Consider the following 20852-nt stretch of genomic DNA (forward strand, 5'->3'; position numbering starts at 1 on the left):
ACGGGGTTTCACCATTTTGACCAGGATGGTCTCGACCTCGTGATCCACCCGCCTCGGCCTCCCAAAGTGCTGGGATTACAGGCGTGAGCCACCGCACCCGGCCCAGTGTCCAGTCTTAACTCGTAAACCCCTCCTTCCATCCCCAGGCGCCCCCTGTCTCAGCTTTGACATAGTCCGGGATCACCTGGGAGACAGCCGGACAGAGCTTCCTCTTACACTTTACCTGTGTGCTGGGACCCAGGCCGAGAGCGCCCAGAGCAACAGGTAAGACCCGATGCTTTTCCAGGACCAGGAGGCTCCGTTTCCAGCCCCTTCCTCAGGACCCAGGAGTTAGGGCTTCCAGTTGCTGCCTGTCCCAGACCCAGAAGTCTGGGTTTCCAGCCTGTCTCCTTCCTAAGAATCCTGGGATCTAGTGCCTTACTCACCCCCCACTTTATCCCAGACTGATGATCCTTCGGATGCACAATCTGCATGGGACTAAGCCCACACCCTCAGAGGGCAGTGATGAAGAGGAGGAGGAAGATGAAGAGGATGAAGAAGAGCGGAAGCCTCAGCTGGAGCTGGCCATGGTGCCCCACTATGGTGGCATCAACCGAGTTCGGGTAGGCATGGTCCCAGGAGCAGACATGGTCCCAGGAGTCTGCTCTGCATTCTCTGAAACACACCCGACCCATTCCCTATGTCCATAACTCTCCCAACACCTCCTCGTGGCTTTCATTTTTTTTTCTTTTTTTTTGAAATGTAGTCTCACTCTGTTGCCCAGGCTGGAATGCAGTGGCGTGATCTTGGCTCACTGCAACCTTCGCCTCCCGGGTTCAAGTCATTCTCCTGCCTCAGCCTCCCAAGTAGCTGGGACTATAGGTGTCTGCCACTGCACCCAGCTAATTTTTGTATTTCTAATAGAGACAAGGTTTTTGCCATGTTGGCTAGGCTGGTCTCAAACTCCTGAGCTCAAGTGATCAGCCTGCCTTGGCCTCCCAAAGCGATGGGATTACAAGCATGAGCCACCACACCCAACCTCCTTCCGTTTTTAGAAAAGTCCAGCTGGGTGTGGTGGCTCACACCTATAATCCTGGCACTTTGTGAAGCTGAAGTGGGCGGATCACCCGAGATCAGGAATTTGAGATCAGCCTAGCCAACACGGTGAAACCTAGTCTCTACAAAAAGTACAAAAAATTAGCCGGGCATGATGGCATGCACCTGTAACCCCAGCTGCTCCAGAGCCTGAGGCAGGAGAATTACTTGAACCTGGGAGGCAGAGGTTGCAGTGAGCCAAAAACGCACCACTGCACACCAGTCTGGGTGACAGAGCGAGACTGTCTCAAAAAAAAAAAAAAAAAAGTTTGAATGGTCAAGGCTGAGCAAGCATGCCTGTAATCCCAGCACTTTGGGAAGCCCATGCAGGAGGATTGCTTGAGACCAGGAGTTCCGGACCAGCCTGGGCAACAAAGTGAGACCCCATCTTTACAAAAATAATGTTTTTTTGAGACAGAGTTTTTCTTGTTGCCCAGGCTGGACTGTAGTGGCGCGATTTCGGCTCACCGCACCCTCCGCCTCCCGGGTTCAAGTGATTCTCCTGCCTCAGCCTCCCAAGTAGCTGGGATTACAGGTGCATGCCACCACACCTGGCTAATTTTGTATTTTTAGTAAAGACAGGGTTTCTCCATGTCGGTCAGGCTGGTCTTGAACTCCCGACCTCAGGTGATCTGCCCACCTCAGCCTCCCAAAGTGCTGGGATTACTGGCGTAAGCCACCACGCCTGGCTACAAAAAAATGTTAAAAGCCGGATGTGATGGTGCTCACCCATAATTCCAACTACTTGGGAGGCTGAGGTAGGAAGAGACTTGAGCACAGGAGGTTGAGGCTGCAGTGAGTTGTGCTCAAGGGCAACAAAGCCAGTCCCTGTCTCAAAAACAAGAAATTTTGAACCGTCAGTGCAATAAGCATCTTGAGCCCAGGAGAGAGTTCAGGGCTAGTGGGTAACTGGAAACCTTGTGGCTGGACTGGGTATCCTAGTGAACAAATACAGAAGCAAGGAGATCCAAGGACTGCACCTGCGGCCTCCCAGCGTTTAGAGGGTTACAGAGGCCAGGAGCCTGAAAAGACTCCCGTGGGCTGGCGGGAATTACAGCCTCGACTCCCAGGCATCTTGGAGCTCTGTCCTCCCACCTGAGCTCCCCCACCCACTCCCATCCCCCCCAACCCCCACCCCGTGGAGAGCCGTCCAAGTTACCACGCTGGTTTGGCAGGCTGTGGCTTCCTTCCCACAGAGGTTTCTAGGAACTACAGTCCCTGCCCTGCGAGATCAGAGGAACTGTGCCTCTGGTTCTCTGGGATATGGGGAGCTTGCAGTCAGTACCCTGATCCTCCTCTCCCCTTGCTTCTCATCAGCCTTCCCCCTCACTCTTCTGCAGGTATCATGGCTGGGTGAAGAGCCTGTGGCTGGGGTGTGGTCAGAGAAGGGCCAGGTGGAGGTGTTTGCGCTGCGGCGGCTTCTACAGGTGGTGGAGGACCCCCAGGCCCTGGCAGCCTTCCTCCGGGATGAGCAGGCCCAAATGAAGCCCATCTTCTCCTTTGCGGGGCACATGGGCGAGGGCTTTGCCCTTGACTGGTCCCCCCGGGTGCCTGGTGAGTCTCTGCGGTGTTCAGGAGTCCCCGGGAGGTGGGGGGAGCAGGGTCTGCATCAAGGCGGGGGCACTTAGACTCCAGAGAGGGGAGCGAACTGCAGGCAGTAGGGGCGAGGTCATTTCCTGACTCCCTTCCCCAGGTCGCCTGCTGACCGGTGACTGTCAAAAGAACATCCACCTCTGGACACCCACAGACGGCAGCTCCTGGCGCGTGGACCAGCGGCCATTCGTGGGCCACACACGCTCTGTGGAGGACCTGCAGTGGTCACCGACCGAGGACACGGTGAGGGCGGGCTGGGGGTCTGCTCCTCTAGTTCTGATGGGGTTCGTGCCAGGGACGAACCTAGAATCCTGGGTCCAAGGGAAAAGAGCTGGGAGCCTGGGGGAGATGTAGTTTCCACGCCAAGTGCTAGGAAGGGGGACAGTGAAAGTTAGTAGCCCACCACTGGTGCCTGGGCTTCACTGTGGGCTGCGGGGCATCGGGGCCACTCAGACTCCGCCCTGCCCAGGTGTTTGCCTCCTGCTCAGCTGACGCCTCCATTCGCATCTGGGACATCCGGGCAGTCCCTAGCAAGGCCTGCATGCTCACCACAGCCACTGCCCATGACGGGGATGTCAATGTCATCAGCTGGAGCCGCCGGGAGCCCTTCCTGCTCAGTGGTGGGGATGATGGGGCCCTCAAGATCTGGGACCTTCGGCAGTTCAAGGTACTTTCCCAGCCTGACCTGGGGGCTGGAGAAACTTGCTCCCAGCAGGCCCTGGGGTTTGTAGGATTTTTCCTCCTTGAATGGTTTTATACACCAAGAGCTGGGAGAGCCCTTAGAACTAGACTCCCGCCTCTTCATGGTCCAGATGAGGAAACCGAGGCTCAGCGAGGAAGAGTGCTGGCTCTCCACTCGGAGTCACTCATTCTGCCAGGGGAACAGCTGACGAGATGGAAGGGCCGGGGTAGCAGAGACTACGGCTCCCATCTGCCCATGGGAGAAGTCATACATGTCTGTATGACCCATGCTGAGAGCTTCAGGGAGTTGTAGATTTGTAGATGCAGCTGAGAATCGGAGCCCAGCTCGCTCGTGGTAGGAAAGCACTGAGGCACGGAAAGGACAGGAGCTGGTGTGACATGACAGCCAAGCCAGGGGTTGACGTGGAGCTGTGACAGGCGCTGGGCAGGAGGCGCAGCAGCGTCTGGCATCCCTCTGGACAAAGCCACAGCTTCGTGTGGCTCTGCCTTCCTGGGCTGCCGTGATGTCCTCCTTTTCCGCCTCCAGTTTGATCATTTCTATAGCACCAGCCCTGGGGAGGAGCCTAGAGATGGTTTCCAGCCGCCTGGCCCACCAGGGCACAGGGTCAGGCTTCTTGACCATTGAACTTCAGAGCTGCCTCTCCTGATGAGAGAGGCCGGTTCAGCGGGGCCTGTGCAGTGGTGAAAGTGCTGTCAGTCTTAGTCGTCCTTTGGGTCGGCTTCTGGGCTTGTGCGTCTGCCCCCTTTGAGGCCTTTGTGGGCTCTGCGGGGGAGCTCTGGGAGAGCCATGCCCTCCTTTTGTTGTTGTTGTTTTGAGACGGAGTGTCGCTCTTGTTGCCCAGAGTGCAATGTCGTGATCTCGGCTAACTGTAACCTCTCTTTCCCGGGTTCAAGCGATTCTCCTGCCTCAGCCTCCTGACTAGCTGGGACTACAGGCGCGCGCCACCACACCTGACTAATTTTGTATTTTTAGTAGAGATGGGGTTTCACCATGTTGGTCAGGCGGGTCTTGAACTCCCGACTTCAGGTGATCCGCCTCCCTTGGCCTCCCAAAGTGTTGGGATTACAGGCGTGAGCCACCTCTCAGGTTTTGTGACCCAAGTTTCAGAAGGGCTTCTTTGCAGGTGAACCCCAATTCCCAGCAGCCCCTGGACTGGTCAGCCTTCTTAGCAGCCAGAATTACCCTGTGTCCCTTTCTTGGACTCCGGACCTGTGAGGGCTTAAGGGGTGGGGCCCTAGCTGAACTCTGAGTCTGGAGAGGGGTTGGGGTTCTGCCTGGGCCGCCCCCCAGGAGTCAGGCTGAGGCATTCAGAGCCATCATTCCCATCCTGTCCCTCTAGTCTGGCTCCCCCGTGGCCACCTTCAAGCAGCATGTGGCCCCCGTGACCTCTGTCGAGTGGCACCCCCAGGACAGCGGGGTCTTCGCAGCCTCAGGTGCAGACAACCAGATCACACAGTGGGACCTGGCAGTGGAGCGGGACCCTGAGTCGGGCGACGCAGAGGCCGACCCCGGGCTGGCCGACCTCCCGCAGCAGCTGCTGTTCGTGCACCAGGGCGAGACGGAGCTTAAGGAGCTGCACTGGCACCCGCAGTGCCCGGGGCTCCTGGTCAGCACCGCGCTGTCGGGCTTCACTGTCTTCCGCACCATCAGTGTCTGAGCACCCAGCGGCTCTGCTGCTCCTGCCTTCTGCTTAGAAACTGCTGTCAAGTTGGGCTCCCCGGGAAGGGGTTCCTTCAGGTCTGTTGACTGGGACTGGCCGGCCGTGGGCTGCCGTGAAGGTTCTGTTTGACAGATTGTTCTCAAGAAGGCCTGGGTGTGATGCAGTGACCCCTGTCACCAAAGACCTCAGTCTGACCAGGGCTCTGTAAGGCCGCTCCCCCCCAGAGACTGCTGTGGCCTGCGTGTCGGTGGATTCCTTCCTGTCAGCGTGACACATTTACCTCTGCCCCAGAACCCAGTTTTTCATTGGTTTGTTTGAGATGGAGTCTTGCTCTGTCGCCTAGGCTGGAGTGCAGTGGCACGATCTCGACTCCGTCTCCTGGGTTCAAGTGATTCTCCCGCCTCAGCCTCTCCGGTAGCTGGGATGACAGGCGCCCGCCACCACGCCCGGTTCATTTTTGCATATTTAGTAGAGACGGAGTTTCACCATGTTGGCCAGGCTGCTCTCGAACTCTTGACATCAAGCGATCCTCCCACCTCAGCCTCCCAAAGTGCTGGGATTCCAGGTGTCAGCCACCGCGCCCTGCTTAGGACCCAGTTTTGTCTGTTGGTTCCCAGGAGGGAACTCGGGGCTTCTGCAGTGATGCAGTGTCTGCGTCAAATGTCAGGTGTGGGTTCCTCCAGCACAATTTGGTTCTGTCCCTTGTCTTCCCAACAGCTGGGTTTGGCCAGGATTTCCCAGTGTGGGGGCTACGTGCGGCCCCTCCTCTCCTCCCTGACCAGAGGGTGGTGCTGTGTGGGAGGAGGCCGGGCTCCTGGGCAGCAGTAAACGACCAGGAAGAGGTCTGAGGCGTGTGCCAAGACTGGTCCTTTGGTCACAGCCCCGTGAGAAAACTGGAGGGAGTTTGAGGACGGGGAGGAATTTGGCACCAGCTGCTAGGCTGCGGGAGGGAGGCCACTGGGAGTCCCTGCAACGCGACCCTCCCCCCGCCCACCCGTGCCTCCGGCTTCTTTCTCTGAGTGTCCTTCCGTCTCGCACTCACTCCGGCTCAGTAAAAGGGGCCTCATCCCTGCCTCCCAGCTGCTGAAGCCTTCCGCTCCGGTAACTTGGGAGCCCCCATTTCTCCTTCCCTCTGCCTCCCCTTTATCATGACCTCACGTTTCTTTCTTCTCTGTGTCCCCCACTGCCAGTCTCCCTGCCCCCTAGTTGCCGTCTCTCTCCTCCACCGCTGTCTCCTGTCCAGCCTGCCTGGGCTGTGGCCCAGCCGCCCTGCCTGGCCGGCCTCCCTGGCTCCCCCTCTGCGGCTCTGAGCTAGCCCCGCCCCTGCCCCCTCCGTCCAGGCCTCTGATCATCTGTGGACTCCGAGGTCCGCTGCCGGCTCACGGCCCCTGGGGCCAAGGACAGACCACAGCCCCTCGGCAACCACAGAGGCTGCCCCCAGCAGAGGGCATGGGGGTGGGCCGCCCCACCAGGTACGTGCCTCCACGTAAGGCCCCGCCGAGCCAGCCCCTCCTGCTCTGCTGCGTTCCCCCATCCACCCCTGCTCCAGCATCCTTGTCCTCAGCGTGGCCCCCTCAGGGAGGCCCTGTCTGCCCATCAGCAACAGGCTCAGCGCCGGGAGAATTGACCCCCCAGGGTCGGTGCCTGCAGCTCCCACCCCATCGCCATTTTCTGCATTTTCTCATGGGTTCCCATCGCCTGCTTCTCTCTCTGTCTCTCTGCTGTCTCTGCCTCTCTCCCTCTCTGCCTTCACAGTTTAATCTCCCCATGTCGTCATTTCTTAAAACATTTTTTTCTCTTTTCACGTTTCCTCAATTGCCCTGTCTACCTCTCTGTTCTCTGTGCCCCTCTCTCTGGGTCTCTGTCCTCTCAAGGTCTCTGTCCCCCTCTATCTAGGTCTCTGTCCCTGTCTTTCTGGGTCTCTGTCCCTCTCTCTCAAGGTCTCTGCCACCCTCTCTGGGTCTGTATCCCCTCTTTCTCTGGGTCTGTGTCCCCTCTTTCTCTGGGTCTCTGTCCCCTTCCCTCTGGGTCTCTGTCCCCCGCCCTGGGCCTCTGTCCCCCTCTCTCAGGGACCCTGTTCTGCTGGGTCCCTGTATTTTTCTCGGGGTACCCCCTCAACACCCCTCTTCCTGTCTGCACCTGCTTGACTTTCTGCAGTCTCTGCTTTCCAACCTGCCTTCCAGCCTCCACTGGTAGGTGGGGAGTGGAAGGGAACACCCTGGTTTGGGAAGAGTGACAATATGTTGATTTGTGGGGGTGGGGGTGGGGCCTGGGGCGGGGCTTCTTGGCCTCAGATTAGACAGTGACTTTGAGACGAAGTTGAAGCACCTTAAGCCCTGTGTCTCCTTTATATGGAAACATTAAGCTGCTCTCGCAGGTCAGGTGGAGGATCCCTTTCCCTCCTGCCCTGATTTTGCCGGGGAGGGGGTGCCCTGAGCCCGAGTAGCAGCCAGCTTGGGAGCTGGACCATGTTGGCCGCAGACAGCCCCCTGGTGAAGGTTCCCATCGGCTTTGGGAGGTAGACACAGGTCTGCTTCACAGGGCTGAGGTGGGACCGGAGGATTTCAGGGGCAGAGTTCTGGAAAGGAAAGAAAGGCTGAGGACCCAACCAGCATTCCCCCTGGCACTGGGGGTGGGGCCCTGGCCAGCTCATGGCGTTCCCAGAGCCTGTTTCCTGACTGTGAAAGGGGGTGATGATCTTCACCTCCCGGCATCCCGAGCAGTCAAGGTGAGCATGGGGTCTGAGGGGTCCAGTGGGGTCTCATCTTGAGGCCTCGGACGTACTGGGTGTGTGTGAGCCAGAGTGCGTTCAGGAAGACTGTGGTTTGGCACTCGGGCTGCAGCTCCCGGGAGGCCTGGGTGGGAGGCTGGGTTCTGCCACCCCTCTCCCCACTAGCTGAGGGGCCTGCGACAAGGGACTGACCTGAGCCTCAGTTGGCTTTTCTGTGAATAGCCAGGTCCCTTCATCAAAGGGCTTTGGTGAGAGATGGGCAAGTAGGGGTGTGAGGCCCAGGCTGGGGGACAGGGGAGCACAGGTCAGCGTCAGTGCCCGCTCACCTCCCCTAGCCTGTGGGGGAGGGGGTTCCTGAAGGTGGAACCAGCGCAGAGTGGGGCTCCCCGGGCCAGGCAGGGCTGCATGTATAGGCACTGGGTCCTGGATGCTGACTTCCAGACTGCCCCCGTGGGCACCGAGCCTACTTCCCCTAACATGCAGGGCTGGTGAGGCTGAGACAGAGCCAAGGATGGGGTACATTTCGGGCACTGGGCACAGCCAGGCGTGGTCCCCTCTCACGTCAGCCTCAGCTTTCCTCTGTCCAGTGGACCTAACGAACCCCCGAATGGCAAGGCTGCCCAGGTGGTGCAAGCAGGAACCGCACGGCTTGGGGAGACCCAGTCAGTGCCAAAGGTGACATCGTCTCATGGTCTTCCCAAATGGAGTGTGCCAGGCCCTGCCAACAACCCCATGAGGATCCCCAGGTCCTGGCACAACGGACATGGACACGTGGTACATAGGCACTTGGGGAATGTTGGTGGAATTGATATGCAAATTCTGTAACCCCAGTATGGTTTGTCCTAATCCAGCCAGTTCCTGGGAAGTCCCCTCACCACAGGGCCAAGCGTTGGTTAACCTTAGTTAACCCTGAAGCCAATGAGATGTGCGGGTCCACATCCTGCCCTTTCCTTTCCTCCAGCCTGACAGGCTGCTGGGATTCCCTCCATTTCTTCCTTTATAATTTTGTTTTGAGATGGAGTCTCGATGTGTCGCCCAGGCTGGAGTGCAATGGCACGATTTCGGCTCACTGCAACAACCTCCGCCTCCTGGGTTCAAGCCATTTTCCTGCCTCAGCCTCCTGGGTAGCTGGGATTACAGGCACATGCCACCATGCCCGGCTTATTTTTGTATTTTTAGTAGAGACAGGGTTTCACCATCTTGGCCAGGCTGGTCTCAAACTCCTGACCTCATGATCCACCCGCCTCAGCCTCCCAAAGTGCAGGCATTACAGGTGTGAACCACCACACCCAGCTATTTATTATTATTATTATTATTTTATTATTTTGAGACAGTTTGGCTTTGTCGCCAGGTGCCAGGCTGGCACGATCACGGCTTACAGCAACCTCCGCCTCCCAGGTTCAAGCAATTCTCCTGTCTCAGCCTACCGAGTAGCTGGGACTACAGGTGTGCACCACCATGCCTAGCTAATTTTTGTATTTTTAGTAGAGACGGGGTTTCACCACGTTGGCCAGGATAGTCTCGATCTCTTGACCTCGTGATACACCCACCTCGGCCTCCCAAAGTGCTGGGATTACAGGTGTGAGCCACCGCGCCCGGCCTATTTTTTATTATTTATTTATTTTTTAGAGACAGGGTTTCACCATCTTGTCCAGGCTGGTCTCAAACCCCTGGTCTCATGCAATCCTCCTGAGTTCCCGAGTTGGACTCCCCAAGTGCTAGGATTACAGGTGTGAGCCACTGTGCCTGCCTCTTTTTTTTTTTTTTTAAAGGGACAGGATCTTGCTCTGTTGCCCAGGCTGCAGTGCAGTGGTGCAATCATAGCTCACTGCAGCCTTGAACTCCTGGGCTCAAGTGATCCTCTCACCTCAGCCTACAGAGTAGTTGTGTCATTGTGGCTGGATAATTTTTGTTTTAAGGTAGGGTCTTGCTAGGTTGCCCAAGCTGGTCTCGAACTCCCCCGTTCAAACAATCCTCCTACCTTGGCCTCCCAAAGTGCTGGGATTGCAGGTGTGAGCCACCATTCCCAGCCCCCAGGCCTCCTGCATTTCACAGATGAGAGAGCTGGGGCTCAGGAAAGGATGTGACCCGTCCTCAGTCACACACCTAGTAAATGGCTGACCAAATTCAGTCTCTGGAAAAGGAAGCCAGAGATCCCAGGGCACATAGCGGGTGAGCAACTAAGCCAGGACTGGGCTCTGGGTCTACATGATAAGAAGGCCCTTCCTGATCACTCAGAAAGATCCTGATCACTCAGAAAGGACGCCAAAGACCAGAGGGCCAGGCATGAGCCCATTTCATTTATTTTACAATAGCTTCATCAGAGTCTAATTCACATGTGATGCACTCATTTCAGTGTACAATGCAGTGGCGTTTGGTGTGTACACAATTGTGCAGCCATCACAATTTCTTTGTTTTGTTTTTCCTTGAGATGGAGTCTGGCCTTGTCACCCAGGCTGCAGTGCACTGGTGCAATCTCAGCTCCGCAACCTCCGCCTCCTGGGTTCAAGTGATTCTCCTGCCTCAGCCTCCCAAGTAGCTGGGATTATAGGTGCTTGTTACCACACCCAGCTAATTTTCATATTTTTAGTAGAGACAGGGTTTCACCACGTTGGCCAGGCTAGTCTCGAACTGCTGACCTCAGGTGGTCCGCCCACCTGGGCCTCCCAAAGCGTTGGGATTACAGGCGTGAGCCGCTGCACCCGGCCAGCATAATGTTTCAGGGTTTATTCATGTTGCATCTATCAATACTTCATTTCTCTTTATTGTCAAGTACTATTCTTTGGATGAATATATCACATTTTATGTATTCATTAGTTGGTTGATGTTTGGGTTTCCACCTTTTGGCTATTATGAGTAATGCTGTGAACATTTGTGTACAAGTTTTTGCATCTGTTTTCATTTCTCTTGGGTACATAAATAGGAATGCAATTGCTGGGTGATGTGGTAATTCTGTGTTTAACCGTTTAAGTAACTGCCAGACTGATTCCTACAGCAGCTGGAATTTTCCATTCCCCCCAGCAGCGTAAGAGGGTGCCAATTTTTCCACCTTCTTGCCAACAGTTTTTTATTTATGATTATTATAGCCTTTGTTTGTTTGTTTCTTGAGACAGAGTCTTGCTCTGTCGCCCAGGCTGGAGTGCAGTGGCGCGATCTCGGCTCACTGCAACCTCAGCCTCCTGAGTAGCTGGGATTACAGGCGCGTGCCACCACGCCTAGCTAATTTTCTGTATTTTTAGTAGAGATGGGGTTTCACCATGTTGGTCAGACTAGTCTCGAACTCCTGACCTAGGAATCCGCCCACGTTAGCCTCCCAAAGTGCTGGGATTACAGGTGTGAACCACTGCACCTGGCCTATTATAGCCATTCTAAGTGGGTGCAAAGTGGTATTCCCTTGTGGTTTTGACTTGCATTTCTCTGATGGCTAATGATGTGGAGCGTCTTTTCGTATGTTTGTTAGCCATTTGTAGACCTTCTTAGGAGAAGTGTCTGTACAGATCCTTTGACTGCTTTTTTTGTTGTTGTTGTTGTTTTTGTGCCTTGGCCTCCGGAGTAGCTGGAACGATAGACATGCACCAGCAGGCCAGCTGATTTTTGGATTTTTAGTAGAGACAGGATTTCACCATGTTGGCCAGGCTGGTCTCGAACTCCTGAGCTCAAGTGTTCCAGCTGCCTTAGCCTCCCAAAGTGTTAGGATTACAGGCATGAGCTGCTGTGCCTGGTCCCCTTTGCCCACTTTTAAATTGGGTTATTTGGGCTGGGCATAACACAGCAGCTCACACCTGTAATCCCAGCACTTTGGGAGGTTAGGGTGGTTAGATCACTTGAGGCCAAGAGTTCAAGACCAGCCTGGCTAACATGGTGAAACCCTGTCTCTACTAAAAATACAAAAACTAGCTGGGCATGGTGGTGCGAGCCTATAATCCCAGCTACTCCGGAGGCTAAGGCAGCAGAATCTCTTGAACCCAGGAGGTGGAGGTTGCAGTGAGCTGAGATTGCACCGCTGCTCTCCCGCCTGGGTGACAGAGCGAGACTCCAACTCAAAAAAAATAAAAAAGGCGTTATTTATCTTTTCATTGTTGAGTTGCAAGGTCTCTTTATATAGTCTAGATACAAGTTCCTCATCAAGTATATGATTTGCAACTACAGTATCTTCTCCCATTGGTGGGTTGTCTTTTCCCTTTTGTAAAAAAACTTTGTGAGACAAAGTTTCGCTCTTTTGCCCAGGCTGGAGTGCAGTGGCGCAGTCTTAATTCAAACTCCTGGGCTTAGATGATCCTCCCACCTCAGCCTTCCAAGTAACTAGGACTACCGGTTTGCATCATTACATCTGGCTAATTTTTTATTTTTATTTATTTATTTATTTATTTATTTTTTTGAGACGGAGTTTCACTCATGTTACCCAGGCTGGAGTGCAATGGCGCGATCTCGGCTCACCGCAACCTCCGCCTCCTGGGTTCAGGCAATTCTCCTGCCTCAGCCTCCTGAGTAGCTGGGATTACAGGCACGCGCCACCATGCCCAGCTAATTTTTTGTATTTTTTTTAGTAGAGACGGGGTTTCACCATGTTGACCAGGATGGTCTCGATCTCTTGACCTCGTGATCCACCCGCCTCGGCCTCCCAAAGTGCTGGGATTACAGGCTTGAGCCACCGCGCCCGGCAATTTTTTATTTTTTAAAGACCCTTGCTATGTTGCCCAGGCTGGTCATGAACTCCTGGGCTCAAGTGATCCTTCTGCCTCAGCCTCCCAAAGCGCTAGGATACAGGTGTGTACCACCTCACCTGGCCTTTCTTCACTTTATTGATAATGTTTGGGAGCACGAAGGTTTTTTAGTTCTGGCCGGGTGCAGTGGCTCATGCCTGTAATCCCAATACTTTAGGAGGCCAAGGCAGGAGGATCACTTGAGGTCAGGAGTTCAAGACCAGCCTGGCCAGCATGGCAAAACCCCATCTCTACTAAAAATACAAAAATGAGCCAGGTGTGGTGGCACATGCCTGTAATCCCAGCTACTCAAGAGGCTGAGGCAGGAGAACCCCTTGAACCCAGGAGACAGAGATCGCAGTGAGCTGAGAGTGTGCCACTGCACTCCATTCTCGGTGACAGACTGAGAGTCCATCTCAAAAAAAAAGTTTTTAGTTCTGATTTCTAGGGTCCAGCCCTATAGGGTCCTGTGAGCCCCTCCCTGTTGGTGCAGAGACAAGAGACTGCAGACATAAAAGACACAGAGATAGAGAAGAGAGTTTGGGCTTGGTGCCAGCCAAAGAGCAGAGACCTGCAGTGGCCCCGAGCGGTTGGATGCTCTTTTACTGAGTACAAAGCAGGGGGCAGGGAAGGTAGGGCGAGGTCATGGTGGTCAGTGATAGGGTCAGGTAAATCACGTCTTGAAGATAGGGGCCTAAGACTTTCAAGTAGCCAAGGCGAGGAAAAAAGCTAATGTGTCAGCGCTCTTCGCATATTTGTCACAAATATCAAGGACACTAAGATGATGTTACCATTATTAATTCGTAGCTTTTAAGGAAAAGAGAAACCAGGTGCAGAAGCGGAGCGTGAGAGCAGACATGGAACGTGACCACTGAAGCACAGCGTCACATAGACACAGTTCAGTCCCCAGATGTCTGTGGGTTTCCCTGACGGCCGTCAGGACTTGCCACAAGACCTTGGGGGAGTGGAGTTTTCTCCTAACTTCCCCAGGAAGGAGATGTCTCAGCCATTTTGGACGTCTCCTTCCCTAGCTGGCTAAACAGCGGGCGCTTTCCCAGCGCTGGCGCTGCCACACAGCCGAGGCGCCCTCCTGCAGCCCTTATGGGGACATGACAGAGGGCTTAGAGCATCTTGCCTTAGGGTCACTTTGTTCACAATGTCACCTCATTTCCATGCTTCATTACCCAATAGTCATTAGTAAAACTAAAGGTAGGCCGGGCGCGGTGGCTCATGCCTGTAATCCAAGCACTTTGGAGGCCAAGGCGGGCAGATCACCTGAGGTCGGGAGTTCAAGACCAGCCTGACCAACATGGTGAAACCCCATCTTTATAAATAAAATAAATAAAAATAAAAACTAAAGGTTATATTGAGTATATATCTTTATGATTATAAGTAACTATAAACTTATATATGATTATATAAAGGAATAACTATGTGCCTACATTTCTAATTCTTTTCTAAATATTTATATGGGAACAGGCTGAGGCTTCAGACCTTGCCATGGCACTTGCGGGGTTCGGATTCAATTCAGTTGATGTAAGTTTTTCCTTTTGTTACTTTGTGAGCCTGTTCTTGAACCACAGCTGACCTCAGAGCCCTGAGGCATCTCTCCGTGCCAAGAAGCAGCCACACCTTACAGTTACAGTTCTGAGTATGGCCTCTGGAGCTGGACCGCTAGCACTCAAATCCCAGTTTACTGAACTGTGGTCTTGGGGAAGTTACTTAAACTTTCTGTGCTTCAGTTTCCTCATCTATAGAATGGGGATAATGATGTCTGCCTCATAGGCCTGCTCTGAGGCTCTAATACGTAAAATCATGTAAAGTGCTTACAACAGCCTCCAAACTGGCCCAGCGAGGTGGCTCACGCCTGGAATCCCAGCACTTTGGGAGGCTGAGGTGGCAGATCACCAGAGGTCAGGAGTTTAAGACCAGTCTGCCCAACATGGTGAAACCCCATCTCTACTAAAAATGCAACAATTAGCCAGGTGTGGTGGGGTATGCCTGTAATCCCAGCTTCACAGGAGGCTGAGACAGGAGAATCACTTGAACCCAGGAGGCAGAGGTTACAGTGAGCCAAGATTGCGCCATTGCATCCCAGCCTGGGCAACAGAGCTAGACTCCATCTCCGAAAAAAAAAAAACCCTCCAGACTGTATAAACAGCATAATTGATATGACACAAATGATAAATTCAATACATAAATTTAGCACTGTATAAATGCGTGCTGTAATTAACTGTGGCACCTGCTATAATATTGTTATAGTATTTCCCGTTGTTATACAAGTATCTACTGATAGTATTATTGCTGTTTATCCTGCATCTTCCAACTTGGAAGGTGAGTATGGGCCGGGTGAGATAGCACTTTTGGAGGCTGAGGAAAGATCGTTTAAGGCCAGGAGTTCGAGACCAGCCTGGGAAATACAGCAAGGTCCCTGTCTCTATAAAACAAAAATTAAATTAATAAAACATTTTTAAAAAGAAGGTGGCAGCCGGCTGTGGTGGCTCACACCTGTAATCCCAGCACTTTGGAAGGCTGAGGCGGGCAGATCACGAGGTCAGGAGATTGAGACCATCCTGGTTAACACGTGTGAAACCCGTCTCTACTAAAAATACAAAAAACTAGCTGGGTGTGGTGGCACGCGCCTGTAATCCCAGCTACTTGGGAGGCTGAGGCAGGCGAATCACTTAAACTCAAGAGGTGGAGGTTGCAGTGAGCCGAGACTGCACCATTGCACTCCAGCCTGGGCAACAGAGCCAGACTCCGTCTCATTAAAAATAAAATACCGTTGGCTCATGCCTGTAATCCTAGCACTTTAGGAGGCCAAGGTGGGCGGATTGCCTGAGATCAAGAATTCGAGACCAGCCTGGGCAACATGGTGAAATCCCATCTCTATTAAAAATAGAAAAATTAGCTTGGTGTGGTGATGTGTGCCCGTGGTCCCAGCTACTCAGGAACTTGAGGCAGGAGAATCGCTTGAACCCGGGAGGTGGAGGTTGCAGTGAACCGAGAACGCGCCACTGCACTCCAGCCTGGATGACAGAGCTAGACTCCACCTCCAAAAAAAAAAAATAGTGAGTATAGTTCCACCCATTTGACAGATGAGGACACCAAGCCCCACTGGAGAGCATGCCTGGCTGATGAGCTCACCCATTCGTGGAGCCCCTCACGTTTTTGCCGGTTTCTTGTTCCAGCAGGTTGGGGGCGCCCGCCCCCCAGTAGGCCAAGTGGAGGGGGTCCCTCCGCCCAATGGGCCTGGCCAGGGCCCTACGCCGCCTCAGCGGCGTCCTGGATTCAGGAGACAGCCGGGCTGGCGATGAAGAGGAGGCCGCACCGGGTCTGTGCCGCAACGGGTGGGCACCGGCGCCGGTGCAGTCACCGGTGGGCCGGAGCCGCGGTCGCTTCGTCAAGAAGGACGGACACTGCAACGTGCGCTTCGTGAACCTGGGCGGCCAGGGCGCGCGCTACCTGAGCGACCTGTTCACCACGTGCGTGGACGTGCGCTGGCGCTGGATGTGCCTGCTCTTCTCCTGCTCCTTCCTTGCCTCCTGGCTGCTCTTTGGCCTGGCCTTCTGGCTCATCGCCTCGCTGCACGGCGACCTGGCCGCCCCGCCACCGCCCGCGCCCTGCTTCTCGCACGTGGCCAGCTTCCTGGCCGCCTTCCTCTTCGCGCTGGAGACGCAGACGTCCATCGGCTACGGCGTGCGCAGCGTCACCGAGGAGTGCCCGGCCGCCGTGGCCGCCGTGGTGCTGCAGTGCATCGCCGGCTGCGTGCTCGACGCCTTCGTCGTGGGCGCCGTCATGGCCAAGATGGCCAAACCCAAGAAGCGCAACGAGACGCTGGTCTTCAGCGAGAACGCCGTCGTGGCGCTGCGCGACCACCGCCTCTGCCTCATGTGGCGCGTCGGCAACCTGCGCCGCAGCCACCTGGTGGAGGCCCACGTGCGGGCCCAGCTGCTGCAGGTGCGGAGGGGAGGCGGAGCGTAGCCTTCCGCGAGCCCTCGGGGGTTGTGGGAGATGTAGGCCCGGGAGCGAGGGGTGTGCGGTCCTGAAGGGGTCATGAACTACAACTCCCAGCAGCCTCTGGGGGCAGGGGTCTGTGGAGTGCGGAGGGGTTGCTGAGCAACTGGGGAGGTAAACCCAAGAGAGAGGTCTGTGACCAGCTCTTCCTGGAGGCCTGGACTTGCGGCATATAGAGCTTCCTGTGGCTTGAGGATGGGCCGCCTGTGGGATTGTGGGGAGTGTAGACCCGAGAGGGCCACGCGTGGCCTGTGGAGGCTCTGGGCTGTAATTCCCAGAAGCTTCTGAGTCAAGGGACCTGCCCAAAGATGGTCTGAGATGCAGTTTTGCGGGGGGCGGAGGTGAGTGACCGTTCTATTGCTCAGGTGTACAATTCCCACCAGACACTGTGGCACAGACCGGGGCCTGCGACTTGAGGCCCCCGGGAGAGGCAGGCCCCAGGATGGGTGCAGCTCATCACTGTGGAGCACAGCTCTCCAGGCTTCTAGGCATGGGGTCCTGCGGCATCCGTGGGAGAATACGCGTCAGTGGCCCATTGTGTCCCACCAGCCTCCAGCCCTCTGAGTTTGGTTCCCACTGGGAACCAAACAAAACTGCACCTCCCACTGGCCCCTGGGGTAGTGGCTTCCTCCTGCGCCCTGAGGAAGGGGCTTTAGTGGTCCTAGAATTATGGTCAAATTGCTCAAACATCTCCGTTCCCAAGAAACTCTGGGCCAGTAGCTGCCCTTGCCCAAGTAAAGTGACTTTATTCATTTTTTTATGAGATGGAGTTTTGCTCTGTTACCCAGGCTGGAGTACAGTGGCATGACCTTGGCTCACTTCAACCTCCGCCTCCTGGTTTCAAGTGATTCTCCTGCCTCAGCCTCCAGAATAGCTGGGATTACAGATGCCTGCCACCAGACCTGGCTAATTTTTGTGTTATTAGGAGAGACGGGGTTTCGCCACATTGGCCAGGCTGATCTTGAACTCCTGACCTCAGGTGATCCACTGCCGTGGCCTCCCAAAGTGCTGTGATTACAGGCGTGACCCATTGAGCCTGGCTGTAAAGTGACTTTAGAACTCTGGGCTGAGGCTTGACTTGGAGAGAATTGGGGGTAGTGGAAGCTGCAACTCCCAGCCGCCTCTAGGATTCCTTTACTTGGGGCTCCCAGAGACAGTTACAAGAGGAGGATAGGTGCCCACCTCCCACTTCTGTCTCCTCCCTGACGATTTGAGATGCCAGAATTCATGACAAGGAGGGACACTGGCTATTGCAGAAGTCTGTGGGGCAGTGACATGGCCTGGGAGGTGGCTGTGGACCCAGCTGGTACGCAGGGGCAACATACCCAGACCCCCCCAAAGCGTGTCCACATGCACAATGCCAGGGAGGGGCTTGCAGTTGGGCTGGCAGCTAGGATAGCTCAGGGGAGGGCCCAGGGATAAGCCTGAGGCAGCGGTGGCTGCAGAGTGTCGGACCTCGGTCGTCCTAACTCTGCCTTCTTATTATCTGGTTTCTCTTTCTCTGGCCACATACTAAAAGCCATTTTTCTCTCCCTCTCCTCCAATTCTCTGTTGGATGTCATCCTTATTTTCCATTGTCTCCTCGATTTCATCTCTGTCTTGGTGATTTCTGTGTCTATGCCAATATCACTCTGCCCCTCTCTCCTCCTTCTCTTCCCCTGCCACGCCCCTCTTCCCATTTTCTATTCCCAAACCCTGAGTCTCTTTCCTCTCCCTTTATCTCTGGGTCTGTCCCATTCCATGCTTTCTCTGGACCTCCATCCTCCCCTCCTGGGTCTCTGGCTCCCTCTCGCTGGGTTTCTGTGCCCTCACCTGTGTCTCTGACTTCCTCTCTCTCTGGGTTGCCGGCCCCATCTCTGGATTCGTGTTCTCACCCTTTCCTTCACTCCTGTGGTCTTTGCCTTCTTTCTCTGCATCTCTTCTTCTCTCTCTCTCCATCTCTGCCTGTCTCTGCTCCCTGCTCTCTTTTCTTTGGCTCTTTGCCTCCTGCTGCAGCCTCGTGTGACCCCAGAGGGGGAGTACATCCCGCTGGACCACCAGGATGTGGACGTGGGCTTTGATGGAGGCACCGATCGTATCTTCCTCGTGTCCCCCATCACCATCGTCCATGAGATCGACTCGGCCAGTCCTCTGTATGAGCTAGGACGTGCTGAGCTGGCCAGGGCTGACTTCGAGCTGGTGGTCATTCTCGAGGGGATGGTTGAGGCCACAGCCATGACCACACAGTGTCGCTCATCCTACCTCCCTGGTGAACTGCTCTGGGGCCATCGTTTTGAGCCAGTTCTCTTCCAGCGTGGCTCCCAGTATGAGGTCGATTATCGCCACTTCCATCGCACTTACGAGGTCCCAGGGACGCCGGTCTGCAGTGCTAAGGAGCTGGATGAACGGGCAGAGCAGGCTTCCCACAGCCTCAAGTCTAGCTTCCCTGGCTCTCTGACTGCATTTTGTTATGAAAATGAACTTGCTCTGAGCTGCTGCCAGGAGGAAGATGAGGACGATGAGGCTGAGGAAGGGAACGGGGAGGAGACAGAAGATGGGGCTTCCAGCCCCCGAGTTCTCACACCAACCCTGGCGCTGACCCTGCCTCCATGATGCAAACTGGTGTCCCCCTCCCCATGTGTGCCCCCTTCCCCGAGGTAGCAAGATGGAGAGATAGGGTTCTCTCCTGGGATGGGGGCACGTGTTCTTGAAAACCAACAGGTCTGCTGGGTACCTGACTAGGTGGTAAGGTTCTGCTATGCCTGGTGACCCACCATGGACATCCTGGACCTTAATTCCTCTGCTTCTGTGCTCCCTCCTGAGATCCCTTTATGAACCCAATTCCTGAGTCTCACCGGAATTCTGGATCACCCAAGAGGAAAAGACTGGTGGTTCTAGATTCTTCTGTATGGGTGGAACTGGATTGCTACCAGGGTGAGAAACCAGTGGTATAGACCACCTCTGGGGGAGCAAGTTGATAGTTCTTGGACAGCATCACAGATCAAGGGTTTGTAGGTCTGGATTCACCTAAGATTCAAGGGAGTGTTGCTTCTCAACTCAGCCAACCGAGCAGCAAAACCATCTGGGAGGGAAGGTTATGGAATGCCCTAGGCATTCAAGATCATCTTGGTTGACCAAAGACAAAAAAAAAAAAAAAAAAAAAAAAAAAAAAAAAAAAAAGAAAAAAAAAAAAAAAAAAAAAAAAAAAAAAAAAAAAAATGGTGACTGCAAGTCAAGAAAAGACCTGTGGTTCCAGAAAGCCCATTGGTTGACATTCTGTGAGTCTAGGTTGACCACAGAAGCAAGCACTGGTGATTCTAGGACAGGTTTGACCTGGAGAGTTGAACTGCTCCAGAAACTAAAGAGTAATGTTTCTAGAATGCACAAAACATGGGTGAGTCTGTGGGTTCAGAAAGGCTAAGTGACAGATTAGGAGTTCTTGACATGACACAACTCCATCTTTGGGTTGTAGAGCATCCAGCCAAGAGAATAAGCAATGTTTCTAAAGGATCCACAGGGTGGGTTATTTTTTTTTAAAGTGCCATTCTAGAATCTCTAAAGGGAATCAGGATTCTGTGGGTCTAGACTGATCACAGAGTCGAGGAGGCAGGGGCCATTCCGGATGTCTGAGATTTTCCTGGTTCCAGTTTGCCCAATGGAGTTGAGAATCTCGATGATTCTAGATGACGTCTTGTGGTTCTGTAATGCCAAAAGGAAGTAAGGCTTCGGGGATCCAGAGTTGTCCATGACCAAAGCCTGGAAGTTCTCGTCACCTCCAGGTGGAATGCTTGGCAGTGCTAGGAAGTGGACTCAGGACTTGAGAAGCAGCATTTCTGGGCTGACCAAGGAGTGAGGGTTCAGGCCAGATCCTGGAGGGCACAGGGCTGATCAGTGGACAAAGGAAAGGGGAGGCCCAGGGCTGGTGTGTCTAGAATGCTCTGGAACCCTGTACCTGGTGATATGTGTCTATTTCTTTCTTTTTTTCTTTTCTTGAGACAGAGCCTCACTCTGTTGCCCAGGCTGGAGTGCAGAGGTGTGACGTCAGCTCACTGCAACCCCCGCCTCCCAGCTTCAAGCGATTCTCCTGCCTCAGCCTCCCAAGTGGCTGGGATTACAGACCTGAGCCACTGTGCCCGGCTAATTTTTGTATTTTTAGTAGAGACGGGGTTTCACCATGTTGGCCAGGTTGGTCTTGAACTCCTGACCTCAGATGATTCACCCGCCTCGGCCTCCCAAAGTGCTGGGATTACAGGCGTGAGCCACCATGCCTGGCCATGTGTCTACTTCTTAAAGATGTTATACATATAGGCCGGGCGCGGTGGCTCAAGCCTGTAATCCCAGCACTTTGGGAGGCCGAGGCGGGTGGATCACGAGGTCAGGAGATCGAGACCA

At 54.4% G+C, this 20852-nt stretch overlaps 2 protein-coding genes across 4 annotated transcripts in view; both read left to right on the top strand.

Moving 5' to 3' along the window:
- Nucleotides 1-5880, top strand: part of GRWD1 (glutamate rich WD repeat containing 1) — a 7333-nt gene extending 1453 nt beyond the window's left edge. Inside the window, exons 2-7 of the mRNA XM_017500458.2 lie at nucleotides 147-264; nucleotides 443-602; nucleotides 2415-2628; nucleotides 2768-2910; nucleotides 3137-3334; nucleotides 4710-5880. Coding sequence (XP_017355947.1) covers nucleotides 147-264; nucleotides 443-602; nucleotides 2415-2628; nucleotides 2768-2910; nucleotides 3137-3334; nucleotides 4710-5027 — 1151 coding nt within the window. The 3' untranslated portion in view covers nucleotides 5028-5880. The remainder of the gene's footprint in view (nucleotides 1-146; nucleotides 265-442; nucleotides 603-2414; nucleotides 2629-2767; nucleotides 2911-3136; nucleotides 3335-4709) is intronic.
- A 120-nt stretch (nucleotides 5881-6000) lies between these two features.
- Nucleotides 6001-19599, top strand: KCNJ14 (potassium inwardly rectifying channel subfamily J member 14). Of its 3 annotated transcripts, none has more exons than XM_037728466.1 (3): nucleotides 6001-6502; nucleotides 15656-16424; nucleotides 18477-19599. In XM_037728466.1, the coding sequence occupies exons 2-3, from the start codon at nucleotides 15711-15713 to the stop codon at nucleotides 19071-19073; spliced, it is 1311 nt and encodes a 436-aa protein (XP_037584394.1). In that variant the 5' UTR covers nucleotides 6001-6502; nucleotides 15656-15710; the 3' UTR covers nucleotides 19074-19599. The 3 variants fall into 3 exon arrangements, with proteins under 3 accessions (XP_037584394.1, XP_017355948.1, XP_037584393.1); XM_017500459.2 differs by lacking the exon at nucleotides 6001-6502 and adding an exon at nucleotides 7053-7758; XM_037728465.1 differs by lacking the exon at nucleotides 6001-6502 and adding an exon at nucleotides 7053-7758 and having other exon boundaries at nucleotides 15659-16424.
- Nucleotides 19600-20852: the final 1253 nt, after the last annotated feature.

The sequence above is a fragment of the Cebus imitator genome, unplaced genomic scaffold (assembly GCF_001604975.1).
Source record: "Cebus imitator isolate Cc_AM_T3 unplaced genomic scaffold, Cebus_imitator-1.0 Scaffold266, whole genome shotgun sequence".
NCBI classification, from domain to species: Eukaryota; Metazoa; Chordata; class Mammalia; order Primates; family Cebidae; genus Cebus; species Cebus imitator.